Source organism: Anolis carolinensis, unplaced genomic scaffold (genome assembly GCF_035594765.1).
Source record: "Anolis carolinensis isolate JA03-04 unplaced genomic scaffold, rAnoCar3.1.pri scaffold_13, whole genome shotgun sequence".
Lineage (NCBI taxonomy): Eukaryota > Metazoa > Chordata > Lepidosauria > Squamata > Dactyloidae > Anolis > Anolis carolinensis.
In genome coordinates, this window is record NW_026943824.1 from 14,567,475 (window position 1) to 14,589,163 (window position 21,689).

Genomic DNA, 21,689 nt, shown 5'->3' on the forward strand with positions numbered 1-21,689 from the left:
GAGCCACCAAACGGCCAGGGAATGCATCACAATGTTATGCCCCTTGGACCCTGGCCCTAACTCCTGGAGTGCTGGAAGTGGCCAAAATGGGACCACTTGTATCATCCTGGGGTTTGCCCTATTGTCCCGGTGATGTGGGCTTCTGAAATGGCCTTGTTGGACCATTCAGGAGCAGGAGAAGTCCGCGAAGGTCTCCAGGCGCATGAATGCCGTCAAGGAGGCGCACAATTCTGCCGTGGCTCTGGAGGAGATGCTGAGGAGGAACAAGGCCAAGGAGGAGCCGGCCATGGAGGCCTTGGAGGTGTGTGATCTTTGGGATGTTTGGAGGCATCTCTGAAGTCTGTGCATGGGGAAGAAGGGGAGAGTCACCTCTGTGCACACGGACCCTGCAACCTAGGGTTTGCCTTTGTCTCTGGGCGTGTGCAGAGTGCTTCTTCATCACCTTGAGCCTTTGTCTCGCTGCATGAGGCTGTGCGGCTGAGCCTGGAGAGAGTCTTCTGCAAGCATTTGCATGCCCCATCTTCCTTCTTCCACAGGAACTTCGTGCCAAATGTGAAAAACTGAAGCCTCTGATGTTCCGGGTGGCCAGCGAAACGGTGGAGGACGAAGAAGCCCTGGGTAAGATGGGGGTAGTTCAGAGACTCTTAAGAAATACATGAGAAGTTTGTCAGAGTGATGGTTTGTGTAGTGTGAAATGTTCACTCATTGATTAAAGCAAGTGTGTGCAATGCTTCGGTAAGCATTCCAGTAGAGAAATGGTTAAACACACAGAGCTTCCATTCTTTTTTATTATTATTATTTAATAAATTTTTATTGCAAACATTTACAATAATGTGATTTACAATGAGATGACGAAGGTTTGACAGTGACAGTAAGTGAATACATAACCCTCAAAAACAAAACAAAACAAACAGATAAAAGTCAAAAGAAAATCTGTGCTAAATGAAAACATGAATCTAATCTAACAGACAACTTTACATACCCTGTTTCCCCAAAAATAAGACATCCCCAGAAAATAAGACCTAGTAGAGGTTTTGCTAAATTGCTAAATATAAGGCCTCCCCTGAAAGTAAGACCTAGCAAAGTTTTTGTTTGGAAGCATACGTATCATAGATTGTAGAACATGGAAATGATGGTAGTAATAAATTCTTGATAGGATTCACAGTTTTTCTGGTTATGCTGGTTTGAGATAACAACTATTGTACAGTATATAATAAATGTTCAATTTTTGTTCAACAATAAATGTAAATTCTTCTTCATGGAAAAATAAGACATCCCCTGAAAATAAGACCTAGCACAACTTTGGGAGCAAAAAATAATATAAGACACTGTCTTATAGCTTCGGTCACCATCGATCTTGCCAGACATGTGTGTTTGCTTCTCCAGCTGTGCTTATGTAAATAGCTGTAAAGTAGAGAAATAAAAGTTCTGAACCGCCTGGCTTGGCAGACAACTATGTGTGGATGTTTGTTTGTGCATCTGCTAGATTGCCGACGGAGGGGAGATTGAGACGGAGAGCTGTAAGTGTCTCAATTCAACCCTCACACCAATAAAGTTGGCCTGTTGTGAGTTTTATAATCATCATCATCATCGTCATCATCATCGTCCTTCTGGTTTTTAGCCGATAACTTTCCTTTTTTTGGCACATCAGTTCTATCTTGTTGGAGATGCAGGAAACTCAGTGGCAGTGTGACTGTTTCTAGTTCAGGGAAACTGATACCAAGACCCTTCCGGCAGAGTCCCTTCTTCAGGCGTTGAGTCTGAATGTGGTTTGGGAGTCTGGGACCCTAAATGGAAGGGATGAGGCTCAGAGATGCCATCTTTCTGAGATGTAAACACTTCACTCTTCTGTTTGTAGCTGAGATTCTCCAAGCAAACGACCGGCTCATTCAAGTACTCGCCTTGTACAATCAGGTTGTGGGATCTAGATGTGGGGATCCTGAGCCAATATCTGCTGAGACCTCTGGTAGGTCCTCTGCCAAGGGCAATTTGGTGCTACTCCTGCACGATGTCTCCCCAAAACAGCCCTGTTCTCGGACTGTTTGTCAAATGCGGCTGGAGGGAAAGTGGTCTGCTGTCCAACGTGGAGCAATGACTCTTTTTCCAAACCCTTTTTGGCTTCAATTCCAGCTCCATCTTCAAAGATCCTCCCGTTAATTGACTTCTCAGAGCAGGGTCCGGAGCGGATCCCGTCCTCCCCTTCTGCCCATTTGCTGGACGAGGAGATGATGTCCGTAGTCGGTGAGTGTTGAGTCCAGGGCTCATGGTGTGCCGCGGGGAGTACGCATGCTTTCCCTACAGATCTGGGAAAGGAGGAAAGCCCTTTGTCTCATGACTATGGCTCAGACTTTCCTCTCCTGCAAACCTATCTCCATGGCACTTAAATTAGCAAACACAGGGTAATTTTACAATCGTCTAATTTCTTAACCAGGATGCCACTTGTCTGAGTCATGCGTCAGAGATAGGCGAGGCAAGCAAACCTCGTGAGCATGCTTTGTTGTTGCTCCTCTGAATCAGTGAAGCTGCATTTCTCATATACTGAGCACCATTATTACCAGCTGAGAGCTGTGTTTCAGGCTTGAGCCTTTCTAGTTTCTACCTGGAGAGGCTCCTTTAGGGAACTGAACTAGAACCGTCTGCACTTGGATATACCAGTAAGAAGTCGCCTTTCTCCAGAATCAAACCCTTAAGAGCCCAGCTGTTATGGCCCAAGGCAGCGAGAGCACCGAAAACCAACACAGAGACCAATCTATATATATAAAAGAGTGATGGCATCACGGCGATTCACAAAACAACAAAAGTACAGCCCCCCCAACCTCAAAATTTGACAACACAACCCATCATCCACGCCTCAAGGTTGATACAACAAAAAGAAAAGAAAAATAAAGTCCTAATTAGAGGGAGAGCAATAATTTTTTTTATCCAATTGCTGCCAGTTTAGAGGGCTAATCTCTGCCCACTTGGTTACCTAGCAACCAAGGGACAGCCAGGCTTCAGTTAGGGGAAAGGCAGATTTAGGCCTCACTGAGTCTTCTTCCACAGATTATCTAATTTGCACTGGATTATATGGCAGTGTAGACTCAAGGCCCTTCCACACAGCTATATAACCCATTTATAATCTTATATTATCTGCTTTGCACTGGATTATCTTGACTCCACACCACCATATAATCCACTTCAGTGTGCATTTTATACAGCTGTGAAGAAGGAGCCTCATATAATCCAGTTCTGAGCAGATAATATAAGATTAGAAATATACAGTAGAGTCTCACTTATCCAACGTAAACAGGCCGGCAGGATAAGTGAATATGTTGGATAATAAGAAGGGATTCAGGAAAAGCCAATTAAACATCAAATTAGGTAATCGTTATACAAATTAAGCACCAAAACATCATATTATACAACAAATTTGACAGAAAAAGTAGTTCCATGCGCAGTAATGCTATGTAGTATTTACGGTAGAGTCTCACTTATCCAACACTCGCTTATCCAACGTTCTGGATTATCCAACGCATTTTTGTAGTCAATGCTTTCAATATATCGTGATATTTTGGTGCTAAATTCATAAATACAGTAATTACTATATAGCATTACTGTGTACTGAACTACTTTTTCTGACAAATTTGTTGTCTAACATGATGTTTTGGTGCTTAATTTGTAAAATCATAACTTAATTTGATGTTTAATAGGATTATCCTTAATTCCTCATTATCCAACATATTCACTTATCCAACGTTCTGCCGGCCCGTTTATGTTAGATAAGTGAGACTCTACTGTACTGTATTTACAAATTTACCGCTAAAATATCACAATGAATTTAAAACACTGACTACAAAAACATTGATTATGAAAAGGCAGACTGCGTTGGATAATCCAGAACATTGTATAATCGAATGTTGGATAAGTGAGATTCTTCTTTAATATGAAATAATTACTGGGATAGAATAATGCAGAACAATATAATCTCTAAAACCAGGACAGTAAATAAACAGGGGAATTCCACACAGGAAACAATCAGGGCCAGCTAACACCTCCCAACAAAGTATTCCTATCATCAAAGTCTGGCAAATCCTGTTTTCTCAGGGCCACAGACAATAGAAGCACATAAAATATTGCAAACAACACCACTCTGAAAACAAGGGAATTCCAAACAGGAAAGAATCAGGGCCAGCTAACACCTCCCAACAAAGTATTCCCATCATCAAAGTCTGGAAAATCCTCTGTTTTCTCAGGGCCACAGACAGTAGAAGCACATAAAATATCGCAAACAACACCACTCTGAAAACAAGGGAATTCCAGACAGGAAACAATCAGGGCCAGCTAACACCTCCCAACAAAAAATTCACTCAGGGAGGAAACAGCCAGGCTTTAAAGCTGCAAGGCCATTACATCCTAATCATTTTTCCTAATTGCAGCATTCATACTTGCCTCCAACAAACAAAAAAAACCAATCAGAAATATTGTATATTCACAACCTTTAGGAAATAATATCCCCTGATGGCGCAGCGTGTTAAAGCGCTGAGCTGCTGAACTTCTGGACCGAAAGGCCACAGGTTGGAATTGGGGGAGCGGAGAGAGCCCCCACTGTTAGCCCCAGCTTCTGCCAACCCAGAAGTTCAAAAACATGCAAATGTGAGTGCATCAATAGGTACTGCTCCGGCGGGAAGGTCACGCCGCTCCATGTAGTCATCCCACATGACCTTGGAGGAGTCTACGGACAACGCCGGCTCTTCGGCTTAGAAATGGAGATGAGCACCAACCTCCAGAGTAAGACACGACTGGACTTAATGTCTGGGGAAAACCTTTACCCTTTATCTTAACTACCACCAATTCCTCAATACTTTATTTCCCATAACACCATACTTCGCCACAGCAACGCGTGGCCGGGCACAGCTAGTCTATATATATAAAATGATAAAGTTGTTTGCGCAGTGACTATAACAACAAAACTAAACATCCCAGAAATACGAAATTTGGCAACACAATGCAAAAGGCTTGCCTCCAGGTTACAACAACACAACCACACCACAAAACCACAATCCAGACCCACAAAACTCACAACAACGCATCATGCGATAACAACACAACTAAACGCCCCAGAAATACAAAACTTGGCAACACAATGCAAAAGCCTTGCCTCCCAGTTGTAACAACACAACCACACCACAAAACCACACAGGACCCACAAAACTCACAACAACGCATCATGACTATAACAACACAACTAAACGCCCCAGAAATACGAAACTTGACAACACAACGCAAAAGCCTTGCCTCCCAGTTGTAACAACACAACCACACCACAAAACCACAATCCAGACCCATAAAACTCAAACAACGCATCGTGACTATAACAACACAACTAAATGCCCCAGAAATATGAAACTTGGCACACAACTAAACACCCCAGAAATATAAAACTTGACAACACAACGCAAAAGCCTTGCCTCCCAGTTGTAACAACACAACCACACCACAAAACCACAATCCGGACCCACAAAACTCACAACAATGCATCGTGACTATAACAACACAACTAAACGCCCCAGAAATACGAAACTTGGCACACAACTAAACGCCCCAGAAATACAAAACTTGGCAAAACAATGCAAAAGCCTTGCCTCCCAGTTGTAACAACACAACCACACCACAAAACCACACTGGACCCACAAAACTCACAACAACGCATCATGACTATAACAACACAACTAAACGCCCCAGAAATACGAAACTTGGCAACACAACACAAAAGCATTCCCTCCCAATTGTAACAACACAACCACACCACAAAACCACAATCCGGACCCACAAAACTCACAACAGTGCATCGTGACTATATCAACACAACTAAATGCCCCAGAAATACAAAACTTGGCACACAACTAAACGCCCCAGAAATACAAAACTTGGCAACACAACACAAAAGCCTTGCCTCTCAGTTGTAACAACACAACCACACCACAAAACCACAATCCGGACCGACAAAACTCACAACAACGCATCATGACTATAACAAATACAAAATTTGACAACACAACTCATCCACCTCCCCAATCCCTACATTCACACTTGGCCTCCAAAAAAACAATTACAATAATAACAATGACAACAACAACAACAATAAGAATCAACACCATCACAGGCAAGAAAGAGCCAGGCACTGAGGCTGAGAGGCCAGTCAGTGCTACACTGGGCCTCCAAAAAACAATACAGTAGCATCTAACTTATCCAACCTTCATGACCACTACAACAACAATAATAATAAACACCTACACAGGCAAAACAAAAAAAAGACTATTGTACCACAATAAAAATATAAACCGCACTCAGCAGAATCAGACATTACAACTAACAACAAACAAAAGACAACAGGGATCTCAAGCAATTATCAATCAACACAAAAATTGAAGAAGGTAACAGACTTCAAATACTACTACTAATGTGAGTATAAAGAAGGTGGAGCTCACAGCATAAATACAACCTAATGTAGACTGACCAGCACCACCAGACTAAGCCACAGCAACGCGTGGCCGGGCACAGCTAGTCTATATATATATAAGGGTAATGAAATTTCAGCCTAGGACAAAACAACAAAACTACACATCCCAGAAACACTAAACTTGGCAGCACAACCCCTCATCCATGCCTCTACGTTCATACAACAAAAAGAAATGAAAAATAAAGTCCTAATTAGAGGGAGAGGAATAATTGTTTTTATGCAATTGCTGCCAGTTAAAAGGATAAGCTCCACTCACTTGGTCTAGCAACCCGCTCAGCCCAGGGGACAGGCAGACTTAGGCCTCACTTAGGCCTCTTCCCCACTGCCTATAAAATACAGATTATCTAATTTGCACTGGATTATATGGCAGTGTAGACTCAAGGCCCTTCCACACAGCTATATAGCCCATTTATAATCTTATATTATCTGCTTTGAACTGGATTATCTTGACTCCACACTGCCATATAATCCACTTCAGTGTGCAGTCGGACACAACTGGACTTAATGTCAGGAGAAAACCTTTACCCTTTATCTTAACTACCACCAATTCCTCAATACTTTATTCCTCCATATTTCTCCATTTCACCATCCTTCGCCACAGCAACGCATGGCCAAGCACAGCTAGTAACAATATAATATCTTTATTAAAGCAAATAAAGTTCCAAAAGGAAATAAGCAGCAAAGTTGAATAAGCAATTGACCTTTCAGAAAAGATCAAAATTAGTCCAATAAGTGAAAGTCTTATGTCCAGTATTAGAGTCCAAAGTCCCAAAACCGAAACTCACTCAAACTCGGCCCGAGTATTGAGTAGGGAAAAAGGATCAAAGAGGCAATAAGAGTTCTCTGGAGCAAATGCCCAAAAGCAGGATTTCAAAGCAAGGCAGGAACTAGATGAACAGGAGCTGAAACACAGTCCAAACTGTTAATGTGGGATTTGTGTATTGATATTGTTTAAATGCAATTTGTGTCTTGCCTGTATTGCACACTGATTGCATCATCCAGAGTGTACTATAGTCTAGAAAGAGTTAATTGCTAAGAAGCTGTGATGTCCTTGATGTGTGGCTGGAACTGGGGAGTGTCCAGACACAAGTGTGTATGCATTACTGATTGCATCAGTTCTGTTCTGAGTTGAGCCGAGTTCTGTCTGCCTAGAGTGAGAGTCCTGTGTCTATTGTCTGCAAGTCTGTTTGTCTTTATTACTGCTTTCAGTAAAACTTGTATATAGTTTTACCATCGTCTCTGATGTCTCTTCGTTTTGCGTTCCACTGATTCCATCCAACTACTGCTGCGCTGCTGTTACTCTGACACAAACTTGGGCAAGGAGGTAGACTGGTGCCCGGTCTACTCAAGAGTAGCGCACCTTCCGGCTGCCTGAATTCCAGGAGCTAGAGACGATGTTGCTTTCCAGTCAGAAGTAAAGTTGACACCGCAAAGGAAAGTTCTCAGCACAACACTTTTATTGAACTTCATAAGCTCCCCCAATCCAGGTGCCTGACTCCCTAAAACTTCCCAAGAGAACTGAGCTTGTCACAGTCACCGCGCCAGGTGTCTAACTCCCAAATTCTTCCCAAGAGAACAGAGTTTAGCCATAGTCTCCACGCTCCGCTAATCTGGCGCTTCTCCGCAAACTTTGTCTTTGCGATCTTTCTGTTTGTACAAATGCCCTACGATCAAACACTAAACCTTCCGGAGAATCTGGGAGAGCCGGCACAGTTTCAAGGGCATCCTTAATTGGCTCTGGCTCGGAGATGTCAACATGAGGCATCTAGAAAGGAGTTGAATCTTGCTGACATGGGAAAAAACCCAAGTCTTCTTCGTCCTGGACAGTAATGGCCACAGGGTCCCGGGCCAAAGGTGTCCTAGGCATCACACCAGCATCACCAATTCCTTGTGGCTGCCCAAAGGAGAAGACCCTCCTGGGTCCCATTTCCTGCATTAGATAGAAGTTGACAGATCGCGATTTTGTCAATGTTTATTTTTTTCAAATGCCAACTGAGATCTTTTGGCACGGCACCCAGTGCACCAATTACGACTGGGACCACCTGTACTGGTTTATGCCAGAGCGTTTGCAATTCTATCTTGAGGTCTTGAACAGTTGAATTTTTCTTGTTGTTTTTCGTCAATTTGACTGGCAACATCAATAATCCAAATGTTTTTCTTTTCCACAACTGTGAGGTCTGGTGTATTATTATTATTATTATTATTATTATTATTATTATTATTATTATTATTCAATAGCATTATGAAGCTGCCTTGTATGGCAGTGTGTTTGGGATGACACCCTTAACTCTTTCTGAATTGTGTATTATATTATTATTATTATTATTATTATTATTATTATTATTATTATTATTTGTATGACACAGCAAACAAGATAGATATGCTGGATATGCCCAGTAGGGTGGCCTTTTGCAGTTGGCAGATCGTAATTTTGTCAATGTCTATGTCTATCTTTTGGCACGGCACCCAGTGTGCCCATCACCACCGGGACCACCTGCACTGGTTTCTGCCAGAGTCTTTGAAGTTCGATCTTGAGGTCCTGATAGCGGCTGAGTTTTTCCTGTTGTTTTTCGTCAATGTGACTGTCCCCTGGGATGGCAACATCAATGATCCAAACTTTTTTTCTTTTCCACAACTGTGATGTCTGGTGTGTTGTGTTCCAGAACTTTGTCAGTCTGGATTCAGAAGTCCCACAGTATTTTTGCATGTTCAAACTCCATGCTGATATCAGTGCTAAAAATTTGGACAGTGTTAGTTATTATTATTATTATTATTATTATTATTATTATTATTCGACAGCATTATGCAGCTGCCTTGTATGGCAGTGTGTTCAGTGCTATACTCTTTTTCTGTATTATTATTATTATTATTATTATTATTCGACAGCGTTATGCAGCTGCCTTGTATGGCAGTGTGTTCAGTGCTATACTCTTAACTCTTTCTGTATTATTATTATTATTATTATTATTATTATTATTATTATTATTATTCAACAGCGTTATGCAGCTGCCTTGTATGGTAGTGTGTTTGGGGTGACACTCTTAACTCTTTCTGTATTATTATTATTATTATTATTATTATTATTATTATTATTCGACAGTGTTATGCAGCTGCCTTGTATGGCAGTGTGTTTGGGATGACACTCTTAACTCTTTCTGTATTATTATTATTATTATTATTATTGTTATTATTAGACAGCATTATGAAGCTGCCTTGTATGGCAGTGTGTTCGGCGTTACACTCTTAACTCTTTCTGTATTATTATTATTATTATTATTATTATTATTATTATTATTATTAGACAGCATTATGCAACTGCCTTGTATGGCAGTGTGTTTGGGATGACACTCTTAACTCTTTCTGTATTATTATTATTATTATTATTATTATTATTATTAGACAGCATTATGCAGCTGCCTTGTATGGCAGTGTGTTTGGGATGACACTCTTAACTCTTTCTGTATTATTATTATTATTATTATTATTATTATTATTATTATTAGACAGCATTATGAAGCTGCCTTGTATGGCAGTGTGTTCGGCGTTACACTCTTAACTCTTTCTGTTTTTTTTTTATTATTATTATTATTATTATTATTATTATTATTAGACAGCATTATGCAACTGCCTTGTATGGCAGTGTGTTTGGGATGACACTCTTAACTCTTTCTGTATTATTATTATTATTATTATTATTATTATTATTATTATTATTAGACAGCATTATGAAGCTGCCTTGTATGGCAGTGTGTTCGGCGTTACACTCTTAACTCTTTCTGTTTTATTATTATTATTATTATTATTATTATTATTATTAGATAGCATTATGCAGCTGCCTTGTATGGCAGTGTGTTTGGGATGACACTCTTAACTCTTTCTGTATTATTATTATTATTATTATTATTATTATTATTATTATTATTATTATTATCAGACAGCATTATGAAGCTGCCTTGTATGGCAGTGTGTTCGGTGTTACACTCTTAACTCTTTCTGTATTATTATTATTATTATTATTATTATTATTATTAGACAGCGTTATGCAGCTGCCTTGTATGGCAGTGTGTTTGGGATGACACTCTTAACTCTTTCTGTATTATTATTATTATTAACACAACGACGTTGTATGACACAGCCAACAAGATAGATATGCTGGATTTCGTTTCACAAAATCACAAGTCGAACACTTCCCAAGTGTCTAGGACTGTGTGATGTATTTTCGGATGATGTGTGCAGATCCCAGTAAGGTGGCCTTTTGCAGTTGGCAGATCGTAATTATTATTATTATTATTATTATTATTATTATTATTATTATTATTATTATTATTGTTAGACAGCATTATGAAGCTGCCTTGTATGGCAGTGTGTTCGGTTTTACACTTTTAACTCTTTCTATATTATTACTGTATTATTATTATTATTCGACAGCGTTATGAAGCTGCCTTGTATGGCAGTGTGTTTGGGGTGACACTCTTAACTCTTTCTGTGTCCGTCTGTCTGTCTCTTTACCAGACCTTCCCAGCAGCCCAGTGTCCATCAGGGTCTCTGAAGGGCTGCTTCCGCTGCCCAACCCCGATTCTTTGGCCACCCTCTTCGTCCCACTGGAGTCTATTACTCTGAGTAAGTCGGAAAGGAGGGCACAGCACACTTTGGGATTAGTCTGACAGCTCCAAATAGGTTGTCCATGAATGAAAAGGCTATCAGGGCTGAGCATCTTCCTTTGGTGTTGGTCTTATTTACTGTGTGTGTTTCCACCTCCGAACAGGCACCATTCCTGCAGTCACCATCTTTGCCGAGAATGGCTTGCAGGCCCTGCTCCACTTCTCCCGGACGCCCCTCCTTGGCTTCCCTTCCGTCCGGCCACTGGTCCTCTCCCTGCTTAGCACGGCTCCCCATCCGGTCCAAGGCATCGTCTTCCAGGCCGCTGTGCCCAAGGTGCGGGGATTCAGATTTGGGCCGTAATGCAAAAATCCCAGTGGTCCATTCCTTTGGTTTGACATTGAGCCTTGAATGGGGGACTCTATGCTTAAATGGCATGATGCCAACTTGATTTTAACTTAGGACGACCCTGAAAATCAGCATCTCACTGTTCCCTGCCCTCCTGAAGCCTTGCAAACTCAGGGCCGATGCTAATGGCTACGTTATGGGGCTGTTTGTCTGTGTGGCTTCCCACTTTCCTGGAGATCATGCTCCCCATGAGACCCTTCCAAAGTGCCATTGAAGTCTTTGGGGAAGAAAAGAGTGGCAAATAATTAAGAATTTTAAGATATTATTATTATTATTATTATTATTATTATTATTATTATTATTGTTGTTGTTGTTGTTATTATTATTATTACCCTTCCCAAAGTGCTATTCTTTGGGGAAGAAAAGAGTGGCAAATATTTAGAAATTTTAAGATATTATTATTATTATTATTATTATTATTACCCTTCTCAAAATGCCATTGAAGTCTTTGGGGAAGAAAAGAGTGGCAAATAATTAAGAATTTTAAGATATTATTATTATTATTATTATTATTATTATTATTAGTATTATTATTATTACCCTTCCCAAAGTGCTATTGAAGTCTTTGGGGAAGAAAAGAGTGGCAAATATGTAGAAATTTTAAGATATTATTATTATTATTATTATTATTATTATTATTATTATTATTATTATTATTACCCTTCCCAAAGTGCTATTCTTTGGGGAAGAAAAGAGTGGCAAATATTTAGAAATTTTAAGATATTATTATTATTATTATTATTATTATTATTATTATTATTATTACCCTTCTCAAAATGCCATTGAAGTCTTTGGGGAAGAAAAGAGTGGCAAATAATTAAGAATTTTAAGATATTATTATTATTATTATTATTATTATTATTACCCTTCCCAAAGTGCTATTGAAGTCTTTGGGGAAGAAAAGAGTGGCAAATATGTAGAAATTTTAAGATATTATTATTATTATTATTATTATTATTATTATTATTATTATTATTATTATTATTATTACCCTTCCCAAAGTGCTATTGAAGTCTTTGGGGAAGAAAAGAGTGGCAAATAATTAAGAATTTTAAGATATTATTATCATCATCATCATTATTATTATTATTGTTATTATTATTATTACCCTTCCCAAAGTGCTATTCTTTGGGGAAGAAAAGAGTGGCAAATATTTAGAAATTTTAAGATAGTATTATTATTATTATTATTATTATTATTATTATTATTATTATTACCCTTCCCAGAATGCCATTGAAGTCTTTGGGGAAGAAAAGAGTGGCAAATAATTAAGAATTTTAAGATATTATTATTATTATTATTATTATTATTATTATTATTATTATTATTATTATTATTATTATTATTACCCTTCCCAAAGTGCTATTGAAGTCTTTGGGGAAGAAAAGAGTGGCAAATATTTAGAAATTTTAAGATATTATTATTATTATTACTACCCTTCCCAAAGTGCTATTGAAGTATTTGGGGAAGAAAAGAGTGGCAAATATTTAGAAATTTTGAGATATTATTATTATTATTATTATTACTATTATTACTACCCTTCCCAAAGTGCTATTGAAGTCTTCGGGGAAGAATAGAGTGGCAAATATTTAGAAATTTTGAGATATTATTATTATTACAGTAGAATCTCACTTATCCAACATAAACGGGCCGGCAGAATGTTGGATAAGCAAATATGTTGGATAATAAGGAGGGATTCAGGAAAAGCCTATTAAACGTCAAATTAGGTTATGATTTTACAAATGAAGCACCAAAACATCATGTTATACAACAAATTTGACAGAAAAAGTAGTTCAATATGCAGTAATGCTATGTAGTAATTATTGTATTTATGAATTTAGCACCAAAATATCACGATATATTGAAAACATTGACTACAAAAATGCGTTGGATAATCCAGAATGTTGGATAAGCGAGTGTTAGATAAGTGAGACTCTACTGTATTACTATTACTACTACCCTTCCCAAAGTGCTATTGAAGTCTTTGGGGAAGAAAAGAGTGGCAAATATTTAAGAATTTTAAGATATTATTGTTATTATTATTATTATTATTATTATTATTATTATTAGTAGTAGTAGTAGTAGTAGTAGTAGTAGTAGTAGTAGTAGTAGTAGTATTGAGACCCTTCCCAAAGTGCCATTGAAGTCTTTGGGGAAGAAAGAGTGGCAATTATTTAAGAATTTTAAGATATTATTGTTATTATTATTATTATTACTACTATTATTACTGTCTTGATTTATATCCCACTTTTCTCCCCGTAGGGACTCAAGGTGGCTAACAATCCATACTAGACTAGTTTAAAAAGTGCAATACCAAAGTTTAAAAAACAATTAAATAGTAACAGTAATACAGTAGAGTCTCGCTTATCCAACAGAAACGGGCCAGCAGAACGTTGGATAAGCGAATATGTTGGATAACAAGGAGAGATTAAGGAGAAGCCTATTAAACATCAAATTAGGTTATGATTTTACCAATTAAGCACCAAAACATCATGTTATACAACAAATCTGGCAGAAAAAGTAGTTCAATACGCAGTAATGCTATGTAGTAATTACTGTATTTACGAATTTCGCACCAAAATATCATGATATATTGAAAACGTTAACTACAAAAATGCGTTGGATAATCCAGAATGTTGGATAAGCGAGTGTTGGATAAGTGAGACTCTACTGTAGTAATAAAACGGGATTAAAATACTATAAATACACTTAAAATGGCCTTGAAAACCCATATCCCCTCCCCAAGATACCATTGAAGAAGATCCATCTTTGAGTTTTCCGGGCTGTATGGCCATGTTCCAGAAGCATTCTCTCCTGACGTTTCACCCACCTCGCAACCTCTGAGGATGCCTGCCATAGATGTGGGTGAAACGTCAGGAGAGAATGCTTCCGGGCTGTATGGCCATGTTCCGGAAGCATTCTCTCCTGACGTTTCGCCACATCTATGACACTGGGATGTCTCCGGTGGATGGAGTGACCCTCCTTGTTTTTTCCTTTTTCCGTTTGACGGACGGCAGTCGATGGCCATCAAGCTGCAGCCCGCGACCGGATCAGAGCTGCCGGCCTTCAACCCGTTTCTGCCTCCGTCGGTCATCTCCCAGGTCTTGCTGCTGAGCAACCCACAAAAGGTATGTGTCCGTTTGTGGGGCAAAGGGGCTTGTGGATGATGTGATGCTCAATATGTTCCAATTGCAGTCTGGGGATCAGTGGTGGGATGCTTATGTACCTCCCTTAGAGGAGGATAAGCCCACCTAAATGAGGTCTGTCTAAAGGAGAGCGGATGCATCGTCTTGGCAGCGATACCTCCCAACAGAGGACCATTCAGCCTGTTTATATGAAGGAACCATAAGCCAGAAAATAGTCAACTTTTGCCTATGTAGCTTTGCCTCTGCATATGCCCCTCCTTTCCTGTGAGCTGGTGCCTTTCTCTAGGAAGTTCCAAGGAGAGAACAAAGCTCAGAGTAAACAAGTGGTATCATTTATACCAAGTAGGTGTGGAAGGTGAGGAAGACCCTCAGCCATTGGTCAATTTTAGATAAGCCAAAGGTATATAATCTTTGTTTGCTACGCACATGTTGCAATGGCCATTTGCATAGTACAGACCCACTAAAGTGAGTGCCTATGGCTGTTTACCTTATCATAAGCTGTGATAACAATAAAAGGCTTGTTTTATTGCTCTCCTGGAATTCTCTCCTTTACTTCCCTGCCGGGCTAGTCTCCAACATATAGACCAGGGGTCCCCAAACTTTTAAATCAGGGGGCCAGTTCATGATTCTTAAGACCGTTGGAGGGCCGGACTATAGTTGGCCACCGAGCAATAATCTATATATATAAAAGAGTGATGGCATCACGGCGACCCACAAAACAACAAAACTACAGGCGCCATAACCTCGAAATTTGACAACACAACCCATCATCCACGCCTCTAGGTTGATACAACAAAAAGAAAAGAAAAATAAAGTCCTAATTAGAGAGAGAGGAATAATTGCTTTTATCCCATTGCTGCCAGTTAGAAGGCTAAGCTCCTCCAACTTGGTCTCCTAGCAACCCAATAAAAAATAATAAAAAACACTAAAATTAATACAATAAAATACTATAATAACAGAAAATAACTAAAAATAATACAAGAAAATAATAAAATATAATAAATAAAAATATAACTTACAATAAAATTAATAAAAAATTGCAAATAACGTCAAATAAAAATTACACAACAATTTTTAACCAATACCACCACCACTTTGCCACAGCAACGCGTGGCCGGGCACAGCTAGTAATTACTAAAAATAATAATAACAATAAATAAAAAACAAAAGGCTTGTTTTATTGCCCTCCTAGAATTTTATTTATTTATTTATTTATTTATTTACAGTATTTATATTTTGCCATTCTCACCCCGGAGGGGACTCAGGGCGGATCACATTATACACACATTGGGCAAACATTCAATGCCCATAAACACATCAAACAGAGACCGAGACAGACAGACGCAGAGGCAATTTAACCTTCTCCTGAGTGGATGTTCGATTCTGGCCACAGGGGGGAGCAGCTGCTTCATCATCCACTGTGACGGCACTTCCTCATTCCAGGTTGTAAATTAGTTAAACTTGCCTCCCCACTTTTATAAGTGGTACCTTATTTCCTACTTGATAGAAGCAACTATCTTTCGGGTTGCTAGGTCAGCAACGAGCAGGGGCTATTTTTTCTATTTTTAATTGATGGGTGCTCACCCCGCCACGGGCTGGCCTTAAACTCATGACCTTATGGTCAGAGTGATTTATTGCAGCAGGCTGCTCACCAGCCTGCGCCACAGCCCAGCCCCTTTTACGACAGCCATTTGCATAGTACAGACCCACTAAAGTGGGTGCCTATGGCTGTTCTGCCTTATCATTAGCTGTGATAACAATAAAAGGCTTGTTTTATTGCTCTCCTGGAATTCTCTCCTTTACTTCCCTTCCGGGCTAGTCTCCAACATATAGACCTCCAGAGAATGATCATAGAATCATAAGAGACCCCAAAAGCCATTCAGTTCAAACAGGAAGACACCATCCAAACCCTCCCGACAGATGGCCATCCAGATGGCTACTGTACTACCCTGTTTCCCCTAAAATAAGACATCCCCAAAAAATAAGACCTAGTAGAGGTTTTGCTGAATTGCTAAATATAAGGCCTCCCCCGAAAGTAAGACCTAGCAAAGTTTTTGTTTGGAAGCATGCCCACCGAACAAAACACCAGAGCATGCAGGATTAGTATATGTACATACTACAGTAGAGTCTCATTTATCCAACGTAAGCGGGCCAGCAGAACGTTGGATAAGCGAATATGTTGGATTATAAGGAGTGATTAAGGAAAAGCCTATTAAACATTAAATTAGGTTATGATTTTACAAATTAAGCACCAAAACATCACGTTGTACAACAAATTTGACAGAAAGAGTAGTTCAATATACAGTAATGCTATGTAGTAATTACTGTATTTACGAATTTAGTACCAAAATATCATGATATATTGAAAACATTGACTACAAAAATGGCTTGGATTATCCAGAACGCTGGATAAGCAAGTGTTGGATAAGTGAGACTCTACTGTACTTGTATATGGAAATAATGGTACAGTAGAGTCTCACTTATCCAACATAAACGGGCCGGCAGAATGTTGGATAAGCGAATATGTTGGATAATAAGGAGGCATTAAGAAAATGCCTATTAAACATTAAATTAGGTTATGATTTTACAAATTAAGCACCAAAACATCATGTTGTACAACAAATTTGACAGAAAGAGTAGTTCAATATACAGTAATGCTATGTAGTAATTACTGTATTTACGAATTTAGCACCAAAATATCATGATATATTGAAAAAATTTGACTACAAAAATGTGTTGGATAATCTAGAACGTTGGATAAGCGAGTGTTGGATAAGTGAGACTCTACTGTACTTGTATATGGAAATAATGGTAGTAACAAGAAATTCTTGATAGGATTCACAGTTTGTCTGGTTATGCTGGTTTGTGATGACAACTACTGTACAGTACAGTAGAGTCTCACTTATCCAACACTTGCTTATCCAACGTTCTGGATTATCCAACGCATTTTTGTAGTCAATGTTTTCAATACATCGTGATATTTTGGTGCTAAATTCGTAAATACAGTAATTACTACATAGCATTACTGCATATTGAACTACTTTTTCTGTCAAATTTGTTGTTAAACATGATGTTTTGGTGCTTAGTTTGTAAAAGCATAACCTAATTTGATGTATAATAGGCTTTTTCTTAATCCCTCCTTATTATCCAACATATTTGGTTATCCAACATTCTGCCAGCCCGTTTATGTTGGATAAGTGAGACTCTACTGTATATATAAAATGTTCATTTTTTGTTCAATAATAAATGTGAATTCTTCTTCATGGAAAAATAAGACATCCCCTGAAAATAAGACCTAGTGCATCTTTGGGAGCAAAAATTAATATAAGACACTGTCTTATTTTCGGGGAAACATGGTAGTTTGGACTACTGAATATCAACCTCTCTTTCCTTTCCCTTTAGGCTCCCTTGCGCCTGAGATACCGGTTGCTCTTCACCCAGAACGGGGAGTCCCACAGCAAACTTGGAGAAGTGTCCAATTTCCCCCATGAAGATCTATGGGCTTCGAACTGAAAACGGATTGCCTTGGGCCGGATCGGGGCCTCCGCCACGGACGTTGTGCCCATCTGTTCACTCCAGATGCACTAAGCCTTTTGCAATGGTTGCTTCTTCTTTCTATAAACCAATCAGTACAATTTTTTTTTGATAAAAACAGGCCATTTGGCATTTATAGAAGGGCTGCTGGATGTTGTTCCTCCCTTAATCCCAAAGGGATTATTAATTCATTTCTACTTCATAACATCACGACACGTAGCTTAAGCTACAAATAATATCCTTTTCATGTGTTTTATGATCCAAGAAGGGGGCAGATGCCCTTTGCAAAACGACGACAGACAAAGCCAGACATTCAGCCTCCAAATTGTTGGCAAATTCACTGCGATCGCATGCGAGGCTTGTGACCCAAACTTCCCCAAAACGTTGGCCTGGATTGCAGTTTCTTTAAAAATGGAATAGAGTCTCACTTATCCAACAGAACGTTGGATAAGTGAATAAGTTGGATAATAAAGAGAGATTAAGGAGAAGCCTATTAAACATCAAATTAGGTTATGATTTTACAAATTAAGCACCAAAACATCATGTTAGACAACAAATTTGACAGAAAAAGTAGTTCAATACGCAGTAATGTTATGTTGTAATTACTGTATTTATGAATTTAGCTCCAAAATATCACGATATATTGAAAACATTGACTACAAAAATACATTGGATAATCCAGAATGTTGGATAAGTGAGACTCTACTGTATTTTAACTCTGTTGTGCCTTGAGGCATAAGGAGAGGTGGGTAAATAATAATAATAATAATAATAATAATAATAATAATAATAATAATAATAATAATAATGCTATGTAGTAATTACTGTATTTAGCTCCAAAATATCACGATATATTGAAAACATTGACTACAAAAATACATTGGATAATCCAGAATGTTGGATAAGTGAGACTCTACTGTATTTTAACTCTGTTGTGCCCCGCCTTGAGGCATAAGGAGAGGTGGGTAAATAATAATAATAATAATAATAATAATAATAATAATAATAATAATAATGTTATGTAGTAATTACTGTATTTACGAATTTAGCACCAAAATATCACGATGTATTGAAAACATTGACTACAAAAATGCGTTGGATAATCCAGAACGTTGGATAAGCGAATGTTGGATAAGTGAGACTCTACTGTATTTTAACTCTGTTGTGCCCCGCGTCGAGGCATAAGGAGAGGTGGGTAAATAATAATAATAATAATAATAATAATAATAATAATACAGTAGAGTCTCACTTATCCAACATAAACGGGCCGGCAGAACGTTGGATAAGCGAATATGTTGGATAATAAGGAGAGATTAAGTAAAAGCCTATTAAACATCAAAATAGGTTAGGATTTTACAAATTAAGCACCAAAACATCATGTTTTACAACAAATTTGACAGAAATAGTAGTTCATTACACATTAATGCTATGTAGTAATTACTGTATTTACGAATTTAATCCAGATACGTTGGATAAGTGAATGTTGGATAAGTGAGACTCTACTGTAATAATAATAATAATAATAATGCTATGTAGTAATTACTGTATTTATGAATTTAGCTCCAAAATATCACGATGCATTGAAAACACTGACTACAAAAATACGTTGGATAATCCAGAACGTTGGATAATTGAGACTCTACTATATCTATGGGAAAACTCATAGAGGAACAAGAAGAGTCTTGTGAGACTTGTGAGAAAAATAATTTTAAAAATTTTTTGATTCTGCATTTGGAAGAATTGACTTCTAGGCATGAAACAATCAGGACCAGCGAACACCTCCCAACAAAGGATTCCCCTCCAGGCAGGAAGCAGCCAGGCTTTGAAGCTGCAAGGCCATTCAATACTAATCAAGGTGGCCAATTGCAACATTCACACTTGTTTCTGGAATATAGCCAGACAGCCCGGAAAACTTACAGCAATCCAGTTATTCTGGCCATGAAAGCCAGAATAACACAGAATTGTCTTTAGTTGGGACAATGGGCAAATTTCACAGTCTAGTTTATTATTACAGTAGAGTCTCACTTATCCAACATAAATGGGCTGGCAGAATGTTGCATAAGTGAATATGTTGGATAATAAGGAGAGATTAAGGAAAAGCCTATTAAACATCAAAATAGGTTATGATTTTACAAATTAAGCACGAAAACATCATGTTATACAGCAAATTTGGTAGAAAAAATAGTTCAATATGCAGTAATGCTAAGTAGTAATTACTGTATTTATGAATTTAGCACCAAAATATCACGATATATTGAAAACATTGACTACAGAAATGCGTTGGATAATCCAGAACGCTGTATAAGCGAGTGTTGGATAAGTGAGACTCTACTGTATTATTATTAATATTAATATTATATTATATTTATTCATAGCCAGCTTTCTCTCTCAGAGCAGCTTAAAATAAATGCATGAGCATACCACTTGAAATATGCAAATATACAAACATTCAAACAGGATTAAATATAAAATGCGTTGAAAAAAATTCCCAGATAAAATCCATTAAATGATATTCAAAGTTAAAAGCGAGGTTTCCAAAGTGTACAATCCTAGATTTGGGAGGGATCCCTAAAGGCCAGCCAGTCCAACCCCTTTCTTCCAGACAGGAAGACACAATCCAATCCCTCCTGACAGATGGCCATGCAGTCTCTGCTTAAAAACATCCAAGGAAGGGGACTCGACTATATTCAGAAGGGAGCTGATTCCACTGTTGAACAGTTCTTATCATTTGGGGTTCTTCCTAATATTAATCAGATAGATAGATAAATAGATAGATAGGAAACTGCAACACAGTCTTAAAGGCGCAGGACCCTAATAAGAAGCGTGGCTTTATCCTCCTTCCCAAGGTGGGCGGGGATGCCCAATCAGAATGAGAGATGATAGCCGTGAACCAATCAAAAGGGAGAACACGTTCCCGGAAATTCCTTTCAAGAAAGGGCAGGATGACTCCGCAGGGGGCGGGGCTTAGTCCGAGGCAGTCCCGGGGCCAAGATGGCGGAAGCAAAGAGTAGACGTTTGCAGTGAGGAAGGCAACACAGTGCGCCTGCGCGCAGGTGAGTCTTGACAACAGGGCAGGTAGGCAGGTGAGGGGCAAAATATACCCCTCTCAATGTTGTCCGGGCAGGAGAGCCGAGAAAAGTTACTTTTGTGCCAATAACATGCTGACTGGGGGATTCTGGGAATTGCAGTGGTTCTGGGGATGATGGGAATTGAAATGAAGGGACTGGTTATTATTTCTGCTGCTTCTTTATCCTCCACCCCGGCTGATTTCTCTGGAACTATAGCATTTCCTGGAGTATTTTAGGCTCCTCTAGGGGTGTATCTACACCAGGCGAGGGCAAACATGGGCCCTCCATATGTTTTGGACTACAACTCCCACAATTCCTGGCGTAAGCACAACAGATGGCCATTCAGCCTTTGCTGTAGTAATAATAATAATAATAATAGGAGCAATCCCAGGGGCCATCCAGATCAGCTTCCTACTGCCAACCTTTGTAATAATA

The 21,689-nt window shown here is 38.7% G+C and overlaps 2 protein-coding genes across 2 annotated transcripts in view; both read left to right on the forward strand.

The window, feature by feature from the left end:
* Positions 1 to 19,713, forward strand: part of gga2 (golgi associated, gamma adaptin ear containing, ARF binding protein 2) — a 39,927-nt gene extending 20,214 nt beyond the window's left edge. Inside the window, exons 8-15 of the mRNA XM_062964528.1 lie at positions 170 to 301; positions 537 to 618; positions 1,859 to 1,966; positions 2,131 to 2,241; positions 11,012 to 11,119; positions 11,265 to 11,434; positions 14,524 to 14,634; positions 18,055 to 19,713. Of these exons, the coding sequence (XP_062820598.1) occupies positions 170 to 301; positions 537 to 618; positions 1,859 to 1,966; positions 2,131 to 2,241; positions 11,012 to 11,119; positions 11,265 to 11,434; positions 14,524 to 14,634; positions 18,055 to 18,165 (933 nt within the window). The 3' untranslated portion in view covers positions 18,166 to 19,713. The remainder of the gene's footprint in view (positions 1 to 169; positions 302 to 536; positions 619 to 1,858; positions 1,967 to 2,130; positions 2,242 to 11,011; positions 11,120 to 11,264; positions 11,435 to 14,523; positions 14,635 to 18,054) is intronic.
* A 1,334-nt stretch (positions 19,714 to 21,047) lies between these two features.
* cog7 (component of oligomeric golgi complex 7) overlaps positions 21,048 to 21,689 on the forward strand; it is a 33,896-nt gene continuing 33,254 nt past the window's right edge. Inside the window, exon 1 of the mRNA XM_062964524.1 lies at positions 21,048 to 21,239. The gene's annotated coding sequence lies outside the window, so the exon portion shown is untranslated. The remainder of the gene's footprint in view (positions 21,240 to 21,689) is intronic.